The sequence below is a fragment of the Camelus dromedarius genome, chromosome 17 (genome assembly GCF_036321535.1).
Source record: "Camelus dromedarius isolate mCamDro1 chromosome 17, mCamDro1.pat, whole genome shotgun sequence".
Taxonomy (NCBI): domain Eukaryota; kingdom Metazoa; phylum Chordata; class Mammalia; order Artiodactyla; family Camelidae; genus Camelus; species Camelus dromedarius.
In genome coordinates, this window is record NC_087452.1 from 35042323 (window position 1) to 35057444 (window position 15122).

General features: G+C 34.2%; 1 protein-coding gene across 2 annotated transcripts in view; it reads left to right on the forward strand.

Moving 5' to 3' along the window:
• Positions 1-15122, forward strand: part of SMARCC1 (SWI/SNF related, matrix associated, actin dependent regulator of chromatin subfamily c member 1) — a 136881-nt gene that overhangs the window by 57978 nt on the left and 63781 nt on the right. For both annotated transcript variants that reach the window (XM_064496598.1, XM_031470214.2), the window contains exons 13-19: positions 1959-1996; positions 4514-4635; positions 7423-7494; positions 9486-9599; positions 11251-11404; positions 12100-12213; positions 14391-14450. In XM_064496598.1, the coding sequence (XP_064352668.1) occupies positions 1959-1996; positions 4514-4635; positions 7423-7494; positions 9486-9599; positions 11251-11404; positions 12100-12213; positions 14391-14450 (674 nt within the window). The remainder of the gene's footprint in view (positions 1-1958; positions 1997-4513; positions 4636-7422; positions 7495-9485; positions 9600-11250; positions 11405-12099; positions 12214-14390; positions 14451-15122) is intronic.

Sequence of the window (15122 nt, forward strand, 5' to 3'; positions counted from 1 at the left end):
GGGTTCAGGTATTGTTCCTAAGTGAGAGAGCACAAATTCAGGTCTAGGTCTGTCTGTCATTAGTGCCAGTGTTTTGTACCTTTGCACTGTGCTCTCATGGTGTGCTCATTTCTCTCTGCCTCTGTTCCTGCTCACAGTGGCCTTTCAGTTTTGTAAAGTCATCAGGTACATCCCCACCTGAAGCTCTTTATTTATTTTCTCTTCCATCTTCTGCCACTCCTAACTGGAATATAAACTCCACAAGGACAGGGACCTTTTCTTGTTCATTGCTGTATCCTTAGCATTTAGACAGTGGCTGGCACATACTAGGCACTCTGTAAAATTTAGTTAAATGTTTGAATACCAATTCTTTATTGCCTACTGAAATACTACTCATCTTTTTATATCCTGTAAAGTAGGGGTTAGCACCTTTTTCTGAAAAGGGCCAGATAGGCTTTCTGGGCTGTAATCTCTCTGTTACAACTAAATGGCATTGCCATTGTAATGCAAATGCAGCATCCATAAGACGTAAACAAATGACCATGACTTATTCCAATTTGAATTTCAGTTAATTTTGATGTGTCAAGATACAGTCTTCTGTTGATTTTCTTTTTAATCGTTTAAAAATTCAAAATCACTAACATTGTAAATCAACCATACTTCAATAAAAAACAAAAATTTTTTAAATTAAGTAAAAATGCAGCAATCATTCTTTACTTGTAGGTGTGATAGGAATCCCCAGGACCATCCCCAGGTGTGGAGATTCTCTAGAGGGACTCATGGAACTCAGCATGCAGTTCTCACAGCTGACACAAATTTCAGTGCACAGAAAGCACAGACAGATCATGGGAGAAGATAACAAAGGCAGAGTCTGGGTGCAGGCCTCCTGATGCTCTCTCCCTCACATGCGGGGCCACAGAGTCGACTGTTCCCCCAGCAGCAAGAACTGTAGTAACATGCACGCAGGGAAGCCCGTTTGAGACTGCGATCAGTGTTTTTACTGGTCATGTAGGATCCCTCTGCCTAGCACATTACAGAATTTCAGGCTATCAGAAGTTTATCCTAAGCTACATTGTGCACAGTCCAGGCACAGTGAACCCTCCTTCTTATCAGTGAGCTGTTGACTAGGAACACCTGAGAGTCAGATTCCCAGATTCCATACAGAAACAGGCAGTGGGCCAGATTTAGCCAGTCGGCTGTGCATTGCTGTCCCTTGGTCTAAGCAGTTCAATTAGTGCTTTTCAAATAGCAGGTTGTTGGAAATATTTATTGAATGAAAAATGAAAAAAATTGCTTCCCTGTGTTCTCTTTGAACTTTACAGTGTCTTAGTCACTACTAAGGGTCATAATAATTATATATAAAATAAAATGTTACAGGAACTTTTAATAGTATAATTATTTGTGCTGTGACCTCTTACCCTTTGCACACTGGCATTTTACTTTTCACTCTGGAAATCAGCTGCCTAGTTTAAATTATACATGGGTTTGCTTCTGTTCTTTTGCAAGGCCAGCATTTAGGTCTTAGAGTCCCCTATCCTCAGAAGGTATTAACACTCTTACCAGGACTTTGTCTACAGGGATTGATTATCACTTCCTTCTTTACTCCTCATTCTTTACTCATTTCCTCTGGGATCCAAAATATCATTACTTGGTTTCACTGAACCTCACAAGGCAAGAGCGCTAACCAAGTCCTTTACCTATTTTTAAGTAAGATCAAGACAAAGATAGTAGCCCAAGCAGTAATTAATTATATATTCCCTATTTTTGGAAATGTTTAATGATTTGTGCTTTGTATTTTTACTCACCTCAGTGCTTCTCTGTCCATTTCTAATTTACTGAATTATTCAAGGTGAATTTGCTTGAATAATGCTCTGTTTCTTTCCTTTTCTCTGTCCAATATCAGTTTCTTAAACCTTAAAGTTTTCAAGTAATCCAGACAGCTTTGCCTGTTAAATAAATTATGCGTTTTGATTTTGCAGATGAGCAGGATGAAGAAACAGTCACAACAGGAGGAAAGGTAACAATTTCGTTAGGCCTGATGCAGCAGTAACTCTAAGGGTCCTGTGTATTGAGCAGAAGCAGCATTGAATTGGAAATGTCCTTAGAAATATTCTGTTTTGAGGTCTGAGTTTTTAATTTCTTTTTAACACACCCCCAAAGTAGTTTGTCTTTTTGACTCCCCAAAATTTTATCAAAAGGAAATGGCCATTTTCCCAGGTAGTATCTTTAATATGCTACAATTTCTGGTTCCATTACTCCTTGTTGCAAGTTAATAATCAGAGTTCCAGGTGTTATCCAACAGTGCAGGTGAGCAGGGACCATGCCTTGCTTTGATTTTCTCACTCCCATTTCTATTAGTACAGCCCTAGTCCACCCTGCTGTAGCCTTTGATCATGCTCTTCACCTTTTTTGAGCCCTACAGTCAGCTACTTCCTGTTTCATCAGTTCTGCTGTGGAGACATATCAATAATCAGGCTGTTGGAAGGTGTTGGATTTAAGGCAGGGTTTTACTTCTCTTTTTAATAAATGACCTATTGTTTCATTCAGTCTGTCATCTCTAACTGTAAGATGTTTAACTAATCCTTAATCTCCTTGAAATAACTTCCTTAATTTGCTACAAGTAGATAGTTTTTGTTTTTCTCAGTGAGTCAGAGAACTTTCCCAAATTGACACTTACTGTTTTTTATACTTTCATGAAATGAACATATTCATGACAGGATTTTAAGGAAGCGTATTTTCAAGAAACTCTTCTACAAATAGCTCTTCAACTGAATTGTTCTTAATGATACTTTCTTTTAAATCAAACTTCTTTATTCAAATAGTTACTTGTAAACCTTGATAAATATTACCTTTGTAAAAAGATGTCATCATTTAGAGTAAATAGTTTTGTGTAATAGTAAAGGAGACCAAAATGGAAGGCCGAAGAATTTCCTTATATGATTTTTTTTTTAATGCCAAATGTGGAAGTAATTTTGAAACTGGGCAAGTCTGTTGCATAACTTAAACCTAGGACAGTGAGAGGTAGCTGGTCTAACACCCAGTCCCACAATGTCATCCTCCTTTCCTCACTGAGATAATTAAGCTGTTGACTGTCAGCCTTTATTAATTACAATGCCAGGCTCTCCCTGGTTTTCCTGAATAAAGGACATTTTTTAAATTGAGCTGAATTTGTAAAACCTATGCCACAAAAGCAAATTAACCATGAGCATAGTTTTTTACTAGCTTCCCTGATTTGGGAAACACAGTTTCTTATCTTCGTCATCAATATTAACACATTTGTTTCAACATTATTTAAGTAACAACCAGAGTTTTCGTGGTACTTTCATACATTAATTTTTTTTTAATATTCATTGATATTAAGGTAACTATTGTCTTAAGTTTCTAGTAGTAACTAGATCCTTACTTAAAGTAATATAACACAAGAAATTTAGGTTGAATTAACTAAAAGTAGAAATTAAACTATGGTACCATTATAAAAGAATACAATTCGAAATTTGACTAGTTTCTTAACAGAAAAGAATTTCAAAAGGTTAAAAACACCACAGATGAAAGGTTGATAAGTGTAATTGTACAAAATTTGAAAACTTCTGAATGTGAAAAAAACCTTTTTCCTTTAGTTATTGTTGACTAAAAATGTTTAATCTGAAGTTAATTATGAAGAATCAGTGAGATAAATAGAGAGTGTTAGTTGCTCTGTAAGATGTCTTGTCTAGATTCTTCAATAATTTTGATGTCATTTAATACCCCCCCAAAATAGAGGCAGGGATTAATAGAAACTGGAGATACAAATATCATATATAATGTGAAATCCTTCATCATGTTCCAGATTTGGGAGAAAATTCTATAAAGGACATTTCTTGGAAACTTGGATCCATTTGAATATAAACTGTATATCAGATAATATTATTTAAACATAATTATTACTGTTTACTGGTAGCATAAAAAATGTTCCTGTGTTTTGACCTAAAATAATGATTTTTGGCATTATTGTATTAGCAAACCCAGGTTTTTCGGTGGAATCATTTGCAAAACCTTTGCAAATCTGATAAGAATCAGAGCTAATTTTTTAGTAGTGAGAGTAGTTAAGAGTGTAGGGCCTCTAGCTGGACTTCCTGGAGTTTTATCCTATTTATATCCTATCCACAGTACTGCCTCTATAGATAGACAGACAGACAGACTGACCTAGTAACCTCCCCCCCTAAAAAAAACCAAACTAGTTTTTTAGATGTGTGATCCTAGGATTAGGTAAAACAGGACAAATAAGTAGCAGGCTGCTGTGGGAAAGGTTTTGGGCCTTCTATGAGTTTATTCCCTCATCTGTAGGAAGAAGGAATGAAATTTGCTATCTCATCAGGACATTGTTTGAAGGTACCTTAAGAACTGTGAAAGGCTATTTTTACTTGAAATTTGTTTTCCTGCTCCTTAAAATTGGATCGGCTAGCTTCATTTTCTGTGACCTAATATCAGAAGTTTGAAAGCTGTTCCATATCTCTCTGTGGTTCTCTTTCTCTGAACTTTGACTTCTTTTCTACAGGAAGATGAAGATCCTGGCAAAGGTGATCAGAGTCGGTCACTGGACGCTGGTGAAGATAATGTGACAGAGCAGACCAATCACATTATTATTCCTAGCTACGCATCCTGGTTTGACTATAACTGGTGAGTGGGTCACTTTGTGAACGAGGTATTTAGGAGTGGAAAACTTTCCTTGAAATTGTATTCTGCTCACGTCCCCTCATCAGTAATCACTGTCACACGGGATGAAGGGGGATGGGAAGTGATTTTATTTTAACTTTGAAATGTGTTCTTTAAAACAGCTTAGGGATGGATGTTAGGTTATATTGTAATTTAAAGTTACAAAATTTGGTAAACTTGAACCTAACTCATTTGGAGTCATTTATAGTTCAGATAGGCAAATGCTTGAGTATTTAAAAATTATAAGGTACTGATGTTCATTATATGATTTTTAGAATACTGAATATATAAAGAAAAACTCATCTTACTGCTCAGTAATGGCTTATGTTAATTGGAAACAGGAGATTTTTCAAGTATAAACCTTGGAATGTGAAAAAGTTCAAGAAAACAGACCTCCTCAGCATCCTCCCTGTCATTTACCACGACCATTGTGGTGTCATTGGAGCATGGTTAGAAATAAATGCAGCCTAGATATCTTTTTTCTTTTTTTTTTTAATTGAGTTATAGTCAATTTACAATGTTGTGTCAATTTCTGGTGTACAGCACAATTTTTAGTCATACAGGAATATACATATATTCATTTTCATACTCTTTTTCACCGTGAGCTACTACAAGATCTTGAATATATTTCCCTGTGCTATACAATATAAATTTGTTTATCTACTGTATATATACCTGTCAGTATCTACAAACCTCAAACCTACGTATCTTATTTATTGATTACTTATGAAGTGTAACCTCTGCATCAGGCTGATTTTTATTTGATTGGTTTTTTATTTTTAATTTTATGTCCCAGAACTTACCCCTCCAAATACTGGCATTAGTTTCTTTAAAGTGCATTCATTGGAAGGTTGTATACATAGTCCAGTAGTGCTGCCATTACTCAGAGTATTGTGGTCCTGTTTGGATCTTTTGCCTGTTTTCAGTGTTTATTACATTATCGTTTTTAAGGGTAGATGTGATTTTAAATGTATATATGTGTTTAAAAGTCAATTTAATAGAATAGGGTGAGTGGTCTACTTGAATCATAACTATTTTTGTCCAAAACCAAGAGATACGGCTCTAATATTGAGACTTTTCAGCAAACCTTTAAAAACCAACTCTGAGTGCTATTTTGAAATGTTTTAAATAAGTAGATACTGAAAGATAGTTAAGTATATAGCTCTTCTTTGAAAGTCAGTCATTGATTATTATGTCAAGTTACTTTTAAATTTGGAAGTTTCTTTATTATTATTTGTAGTTACAGGTTAAGATTCGAATGGCTTAAAGGACACACTTGAGAAACTAGCATTCTTTTTTTCTCAAATTGGAAAAGGGGAAAATCATAATAGTAATTCATTTTGTAGGTTTTTATAGGTTATAGAAACACTTCCATTTGCATGATGACCTTTGCAAGTCACAAAGTGTGCTGTTAGATGGATAGTGGAGGTATTAGTTACAGCTCTGACTTATGAATGAGATAACTACTGCTTCAGTTGAAGTGTTCCAACGTCACAGAATTGATAATTGGAAGAACTCAGGTTTTCTGATTCTGAATACCCAACTTCTTTTACTACTTGACTCATTTCAGAACCTAAGGAATCAGTTGCCAGTACAGCAAACATAGCTTTTGAAAGAGAAGGTACTTGGGATTAAACGTTCTTGTGTGTTTTGTTTTTGGTGAATATAGAAATTGTTTTTGTGGCCTTTTTTGTAACAAAACAATGAGAGGTATGTTAGAACCAGTATATTGCTTACAGTTATCTTTTTATAGCAAAACTTGGAAAGTCATTACACATATATCTATAGAGCATTAATTAATCTTAGAAGTAATCTTCCTAGGAAGTTTTCAGGTAGTTCGTTTAATTTATAGTACTACCAATTTATATTAATTGGTAGTACATGTTCAGTTTAGACAGTTTAAATATTACCAAATAATGAAAGAGTGCTTCTAGTTTTATTCAAAGACTGTTGATTTGCTCTTTCCCATGTAACCAGGACATGTTGCATATCTGGAAAGCCACTGAGAAACTAAAATGGGTCACCAGGAAAAACTTTTGAGTAATATTTGTGTCAAAACCTTTGTGCTAGATATACACTTGGCTCATTTGTGAAGTGTTTTAGGCCTGATCATTTCACATGGTCTCTATAGTGCTTATCACCTGTAACATTTTATAAACTTATCAGCACCTTTACCTAACGGTTAAAAGTTAGTTCTGTGGTCTTTTTAAGTTTCTGATGGCTGAACAAAAAGGGGCATTAATATTAAGAGCATGAGAAACTGGTTATTGTAATTCCATTGTCTTTTGGACAGCCATTCATTTCACCAGTTTGTTACTGTGCCAAGTACTGTGATTTTTGTCAGCCAGTTTGCAGAGAACTCTTCCTGTCTTGTGGCTCATCATCTAGTCATGGTGTGCTATGACAAGAACATAATAAAATCTAAAACATTCAATGTGTTGATAGTTCTTTTTGAGTTTGGTTATGGGAATAGAAAAACTACATTAAGCATGAAGAGTGAGAAAGGGAAACCTTTAACTATATATTATATATAACTATTATATATATTACACATATATTCTTTAACAACATTATTACATGCTGTTAATAAATAGGAACTTGTGCAAGCCAGTTAAATTTTGCAAGTAGTGCTCAGTTTTGGGTTTATCCTTTTTACTTTGAAAATTAAATGAACTTAACTAAAATTTTAGAATATTTTTATTTTTCAAAGAATTTTATTTTTTCCAATTCTTTCCTTTTTTTCCCCTTCAGTATTCATGTAATTGAACGGCGTGCTCTTCCTGAGTTTTTCAATGGAAAAAACAAATCCAAGACTCCAGAGATGTGAGTGAAATATAAAGATGTAATCTTGATATTGTTAGATATTTTAGTGGGGCCAGTATTTAGAAAAATGAATATTTGGATGTGTTGGGCAGGCAGTTCTTAAAGCACACTTCTTAGTTAATCTTTGCTGATGTGTGGAAGTTTGTAAATGTTCAGAACAGTTTTTCAGCTACACAGCATTCCTTGCTTCAAAGGAAATTGTTTGTTTCAAAAATTTTTTTCCTAAATCTTGAACTACATACACGTCAGCTGTGGCAACCAAAGATTGAATTCAATAACAAGTGTTCACTAAAACCAGTTAGGTTTCTCCCTAACAGTTCCCACCTCGTGAGTGCATGTGTGTTATTGATTACATGTATTTATCTATAACCTAGGGGAAAATGAAATCTTTATTTTATTTTCCTGATGAATGACTTGTAATTAAAAGAATGTCAAATATGGTATAACTTCATCTGAATTGATCTTAATTACATAAAGCATTGGAAACAGAAAAATTTTTTATTGGAAAGAAGACGTTCAAAAGTATTTTTGCCTTTGCCACTTGAACCTTAATTATGTATTTCCAGAAATCTTTGCCCCTAAAATAGATTCACTTCTATCATACTGTAGTTACTTTTCCACATATTACCTTCATAGAGTTATTCCGTTGTCTGTTAAACATATGTGATGGCACAAATAGATGTCTTTTGTTTTAAATCATTTACGGAAGGATAATTTTACATATAAAGCAAATGGCGTAATACAGAAAATTGAATAATGTTTTCTGATGGTAAATTATCTATGATAGTTTGAGGTTTTAAATTTAGATGTAAAAGCAAATTCCAGCCTTTTCATAATAAAGCTGTAAGGAGTCATTTAAATCCAGATCAAAGATTTGGCATAAGAAACCCTGTTAGTTTTCTTGATAGTTTCTCCACCTATTTGGACATGGTATATTCTCTTGGCTAATTTGCCTATTGCTAGTATTTATAAGTACTTAAGATTCTTGACAGTCTTCTATTTAAAACCTTTTAGCCCATTTAAACTTGTAAATTCACCTTTCAGTCTGTTTATCCACCTGTCCTTATACTGGACCCTTTTTGAGTAGTATACCTTTTCTACTCTGATGTAGCTAACTATAAGCTGCCACAGTTTTGCTTTACTTTTGTGGCAGGAAATTTTTCTAGGTCTCTACTTTCTTAACATACTTGTTTTGAGGATTTTGTGGCAGAAATGCTTGGGTACATTGTGGAATCTGCTGTGACTTAGAATCTCAGTTTTCTCTTTTTTTATGTCTTGTCTTAACTCTGAATTTGGTTTCATAGGTTCTGCCTCACTGAGTTCTCTGAAAAACTGCCAGCCAGAAAGTATATAGCCATTGTCAGAGCTAAATCCATATGTAGCTCTAGGAAGAGTATAGAAATGAAATACAGCATATGCTAAGAGCATGCATTCCAGAGTCACCATACTGCTGAATTCTAGCTCTACCAATTACCTGCCTTGTGGTCCAGGACAAATTCTTTAATCATTTATAAGTGGAGTAATAATAGATCCTACCCTGTAGAAAGATAGTAAGGGTGAAATGAGTTAACCACATGGAAAGTGCTTAGACCTATGGCTGACACACAGTATAAGTGCTAGATACACAGTAGTGTAGTCAGGGAGACAGCCTGAGTAACTGTGTTATTTGCAAATTCTGCAGGCAACTAAGGATTTATCAATTCACTTCTGTGACCAAGTTTGTGTTTATGTTACTTCATCTTGACTTCATCAGACGACTCTATTTTACTTGTTACATGTTTGTAAACTGTTGTTTACATGTTAGAGATTCTTACTCTGAGTTCCACTCATGACTAAATACTCAGTGTCGTATCACTGTTGTTTTTGTATTGGGCTGTTGTCTTAACTTTTGTTATATTTGGTTGTAAAGAATATTTAAATCTTGGCTCTATCAGTTTATTGTTTCTGAAAGGATATGTATTCACCTTACAAATTTTGTCATTACTTTTTAGATACCTAGCATATCGAAATTTTATGATTGACACATACCGCCTAAATCCACAAGAATATTTAACCAGCACTGCTTGTCGAAGGAATTTGACTGGAGATGTGTGTGCTGTGATGAGGTAAAAATATCTTGTTTTTGTTGTTGTTGTTGTTGTTGTTGTTGTTGTTGTTGTTGTTGTTGTTGTTGTTTTAAGATATTTCACTACAGGTGGTTACTGATACATTGCTAATGTTTGGTTGATTAAACTGGATGTTTTCTTGGTTAATAAAATACCTAAAGCATCTTCTTTAAAAAATTTCTTTAAATATAATTTTTTAAAGTTACACTCATTTACAGTTATCACAAAATATTGACCATATTCTTTGAGTTTTACAATACATCCTTGTAGCCTGCCTCATACCCAGTAGTTTACATCTCCCAGTTCCCCACTCCTATGTTACCCCTCCCCACCTTCCTACTGGTAACCACTAATTTGTTCTCTCTGAGTCTGCTTTTTTGTTATATTCACTAGTTTGTTGTATTTTTCTTAGATTCCACATATAAGTGATAATCATACAGTATTTGTCTTTATCTGTCTTTTATTTCACTTAGCATAATACCCTCCAAGTCCATTCTTGTTGCTGCAAATGGCAAAATTTCATTCTTTTTTATGGCTGAGTAGTAGTCCATTATATGTATGTACACCACATCTTCTCTACACATTCATCTATTGATGGACACTTAGGTTGCTTTCATATCTTGGCAATTATAAATAATGCTGCTGTGAACATTGGGGTACATATATCTTTCTGAATGAGTTGGGATTTTTTGTTTTTGTTTGTTTATTTTGTTTTGTTTTTCAGATATATACCCAGGAGTAGAATTACTGGGTTATATGGTAGTTCTATTTTTAGTTTTTTGAGAAACCTTCATGCTGTTTTCCACAGTGGCTGCATCAGTTTACATTCCTACGAATAGTGTGTAAAGGTTCCCTTTTCTTCACATCCTCACCAACATTTGTTATTTGTGTTCTTTTTTATGATAGCCATTCTCTCAGGTGTGAGATGATATCTCATTGTAGTTTTGATTTACTTTTCCCTGATGATTAGCGATGTTGAGCATCTTTTCATGTGCCTGTTGGCCATCTGCATTTCTTCTTTGGAAAAATATCTATTCAGTTCTTCTGCCTATTTTTTTAATCAGGGTTTTTTTTTATTTGTTTGTTTTTTTATATTGAGCTGTATGAGTTGTTTATATATGTTGGATATTAATCCCTTATCGGTCATATCAATTGCAAGTATTTTCTACCTTTCAGTAGATTGTCTTTTCACTTTTTTTTTTTTTTTTTAAGATTTTACGTTTTACATCTTTAACTGTGTAGTCAAATCATCAAATGACCAGAGGTGGAGATTGTTGGGGTGGGGAATGAATAAGTTCTGTGTCCTAAATCTGTCTAAAGAAAAAACCCAAAATGTAAATCTCTTTTTGTGAGTTTGGTCTATGTGTGAGTTCTTTCTCCATAGACCTGTGTGAGCGTTTGTTCTCATTTCTGTGATTGAAATGGTTAGGCTTTATAAAACTAGATTTGGGGATGTTATATTATCAACATTATTTTGAGTTTGTAAAAATTCAAACTCTCAAATCAAAATTGTCAATTACTTTGTGATGCTTTGTAGCCTACAGAGAGAGAACATGTTTTTTTGTTACTGTTTTTAATGAAATGTAATGATGGTTATGAAGAAGAAGAGATACCTTCTCTAGATGTTAACATTCAGAGTTTTATTCTTTAGGGTTCATGCCTTTTTAGAGCAGTGGGGGCTTGTTAATTACCAAGTGGATCCAGAAAGTCGACCCATGGCCATGGGACCTCCTCCGACTCCTCATTTCAACGTCTTAGCTGATACCCCCTCTGGGCTTGTGCCTCTACATCTTCGGTCACCTCAGGTAAATTAGTGCTGCCTTTTCTTCAGGTCTGGGTGGTAGCAGACAACCACTTTAGCATTCTTATTCAGGAATTAGTATCATAGTCATATAAGAGTGCTGTTTTTTAGTTGATTGGTTATGGGGTTTTTTTATGTGTTGTAGATGTTTGAATCCATAAGAATATTTAGTGTTTAAGATAATGCTTTCCCATTAACCCTGAGACTCTCTGCTTTATCCTATAATCTATGTTACAGATTAATTTTCATACCCATGACTCCCTTATCACTTCTCCCATCAAAGACACTAATAAAAAAGCAGACTTATAAATCTGTTAAATTGTTTAAAACTTCTTCCCTTTCCTAACATTTAGAAAAGGGACATCCATACACACATGGTTGAAAGGATAGTCAACTGGATTATGTATACCGTTCAGTTGGAATAGCACAAATCTCAGCTACAAATTGCCCTTCATTGTGAAATATAAAAGAAAATTTGTTGTCTGTTTTCTCTGTGACTTAAAAGAGACAGGAAAATGTTTCTTATATGATGAAATTTTGTTAGAAGTGTAGTGTGAGATGGGTTTTTTTTTTTTTTTTTTTTTTGTAGAATCTCCACCAGGAATGGTTTAAGTGCCAATATTAAACAGTCTTAAAAAGTTCTGTTCTCTTGACTTTGTAGAGGTTAATACAGCCACTTATCATTTATCTGACTCATAGGTTCCTGCTGCTCAGCAGATGTTAAATTTTCCTGAGAAGAACAAGGAAAAACCAATTGATTTGCAGAACTTTGGTCTTCGTACTGACATTTACTCCAAGAAAACTTTAGCAAAGGTGAGGATTTTTTCTAGGGGACACATGGACTAGAATCTAGCATGTCCTCTCTGTCCTTCTTTTTTCTAAAAAGCATTATTTTCCATAAGAAACTTAATTTAGTTTCTGGAGGTAAGCTTTCTAATTAAATCTGATGGCATTTTGTAAAATAGTCACTTACCCTTACCTGTTTTTCTGTATGGTTAGAAGATAGGTATTTAAAAATAACTATGATTAGTATATTAAAGAAAATATAAGGAAAGTGGAGAATTTCAACAGAGAATTGGAATATATAAAAAGAATTAAATAACTATTGACTATTTGAAAATATACCTGAAATTAACCCACTTGGATGGGTTTAAAAGCAGGCTGGACTCAACAGAAGACAGGATTAATGAACTCAGGTTAGTTGATCTGTTGAAACTGAAAGACTTAGAGAAAAAGAAGCTGTTTGTAGTTGAAGGCACAAGACAAAAAGAGTGTAAGACACATGAGATTTAGTAAAAAGAATTAATATTTATCATTACATACCTATAAAGAGAAAGAATGGCATAGAAGCAATATTTGAAAATTTTTCCATAACTAATGAAAGGATATCAACTCATAAAATAAGAGGAACTGAGCACATTGAAGTTTGGATATAGAGAAAACCATGCGCAGGCACATGATGCTTAAACTCTTAAAGCTAACATCATAAAAGCAGCCAGGGAGAGTGGGCGTAGGGGTGGGAAAGGACATATTATATTCAAAGGCATAATGTAAAAACTGATGTCTAACTTTTGAAGCCAGAGGACAATGTAATAACATTTTAAATGGCTGAAAGAACTGTCACACTCTTAAGATTTGTAAATTTTGTTGTATGTATATTATATACCTCAATAAATCCAGAAGAAAAGATTTCCAAAATCGTGTAGAAACCCTGGCCCTGATGAAGTTATGCAGCTCTACCTCATCCAGTTCTAATCAAGAGAAAAAATATTAACTGACTTAAGCCAGTAGGAATGGAGAAAATCCTTTTCATACTTTGTGGCTGAAAAGTTGGGAAATGGTTACTGTGGACCTACCTAATAAATGTCATTCATGCCTCGGTTATATAGATCTTCCCTATATTGGGTTTTTTTTTTTTTTTAATCAGAATTTAGATGAAATGTTGATGAATTTTGCTTCTCTCATGTCTCTAAATCTGACTGTTGGTCATTTCAGATGTTTGTTCATTAAAAGATAACCTTTGTTTGGTTCTTTTAAAGTAATCCTCAAGGAATCTGAGCAATATATTGGAAGTTACAGCTGTATCTTTCTCATAAAGGCATATTTTAGGACTTTAATTCTGCAATTCTTAGCTTTCTCTTTCATTCTCTCTAGTAGTTATTCTTAGCACATTTTTGCAAGTGAACAAATATTCATAATGATATGGACTGAAGATCACAGAGACCTATTAAATTACATTTTTTACTTGCAGAGTGTAGGACAATGTGCAGAAAGGTTGTCAGGTGAATTGAGAAACTTTATTGACACAAAGAAGTCCAAGACTGTAGAAATTTTCTCTTCATTTCTTAAATTGTAATCCACCAGAATAGAATTTTCAGAGAAAGGATAATATGTTAGAATGTATATTTTGAATTAGTAATGTATGCCGCTAAAGAATGATGTCAGATATACTACACAACCAGTCCTCTGCATGTCTGTGAATGGAGTAGGGTCTGCAAATCAAGAACTATGAATCAGTTGGAGATTTTATTAATCAAGAGATGTTAAAATGAAATAGTACAAAACTTTTGCACTTGGAATCAAGAATCTGCCAGAGTGTTCTATATGTAGTACAGTTTGTCCTTGAATCTTGGAAAAAGTACTGCTTTTAAGTTATACCAAATTTTTTTTTATGTTTATAATATTATATAGCTCATGCATAGTATAACTATGCCATCCATTGTCACTTCAAAAGGTATTTTTGAATAACAAAATAATAAAAATAATATGTCTAAATAGTCCTTGATTCCTTGGTAGACAGCAAGAAATCTTTGAATTAAGTCAGCCTTTCTTTTGGGAGTTTAGGTTTGTTATGTGTTTTATTTCTGTTATTCAGGGACTTGTTTTGATCGTTTGCATAAAACAGTCCCCAGAACTGAGGAAGAAACCCCACTGAGCTCCACATTCAACCTTTATGAATAAGTAAATAATTTCTGAATTTGTTTCTTTAGAGTAAAGGTGCTAGTGCTGGAAGAGAATGGACTGAACAGGAGACCCTTCTACTCTTGGAGGTAAGGAGGTTACTGATGGGGCCTTTTATTCACATAAGAGGCAGTTGCTGGGTTTCTGTGACTGGCATTTTAAATACTCCTTTGGAATTTATTCTGAAAATTTTAAATCCTTGTAATGAGTTATAATAGAATTTTCTTGGACTGTTAAAATTTAAATATGCTAGAGCTGACATGCTTGCTGTTAGTAGGGGAGATCAAGCCTCTATATGTGTTATTTTGGCTCAGATTGGGGTTCTTTTTGTTTGTTTGTTTTTAATCTTTTGCCAACATTGTTCAAATACCGGAGCTTTGACAAAGTAGTCTAGGTTTTCTAACTCTAGAAATCTGGAAGATCTGGCAATTCTGGGCCCTCATTCACACATAGCAGTAATTGACTGGCCTTGAGTAACAGATGTTACTTTGAAATAGGGCATTTCTTCAGATTCCAGTTTTTCTTAACTTAGCCCACCTCATTCATTGTAGATTAGTTCCCTAGTGCTTGTATGCATTTGAGTGTACAACCTACGTATTTCCCCAAAGGATTTCAGAGCAGTAGCTGAAGATACCTGCCACTGACAATGTTAACTTTTTTATGAAAGCAGAAGACTGTGGTAAGCCAGTGACAATGCATAGTATCTCTGTCAACCAGCATATGGAATGCTTATTTGAGTTTCTTCTTATCTTTGGAGATTC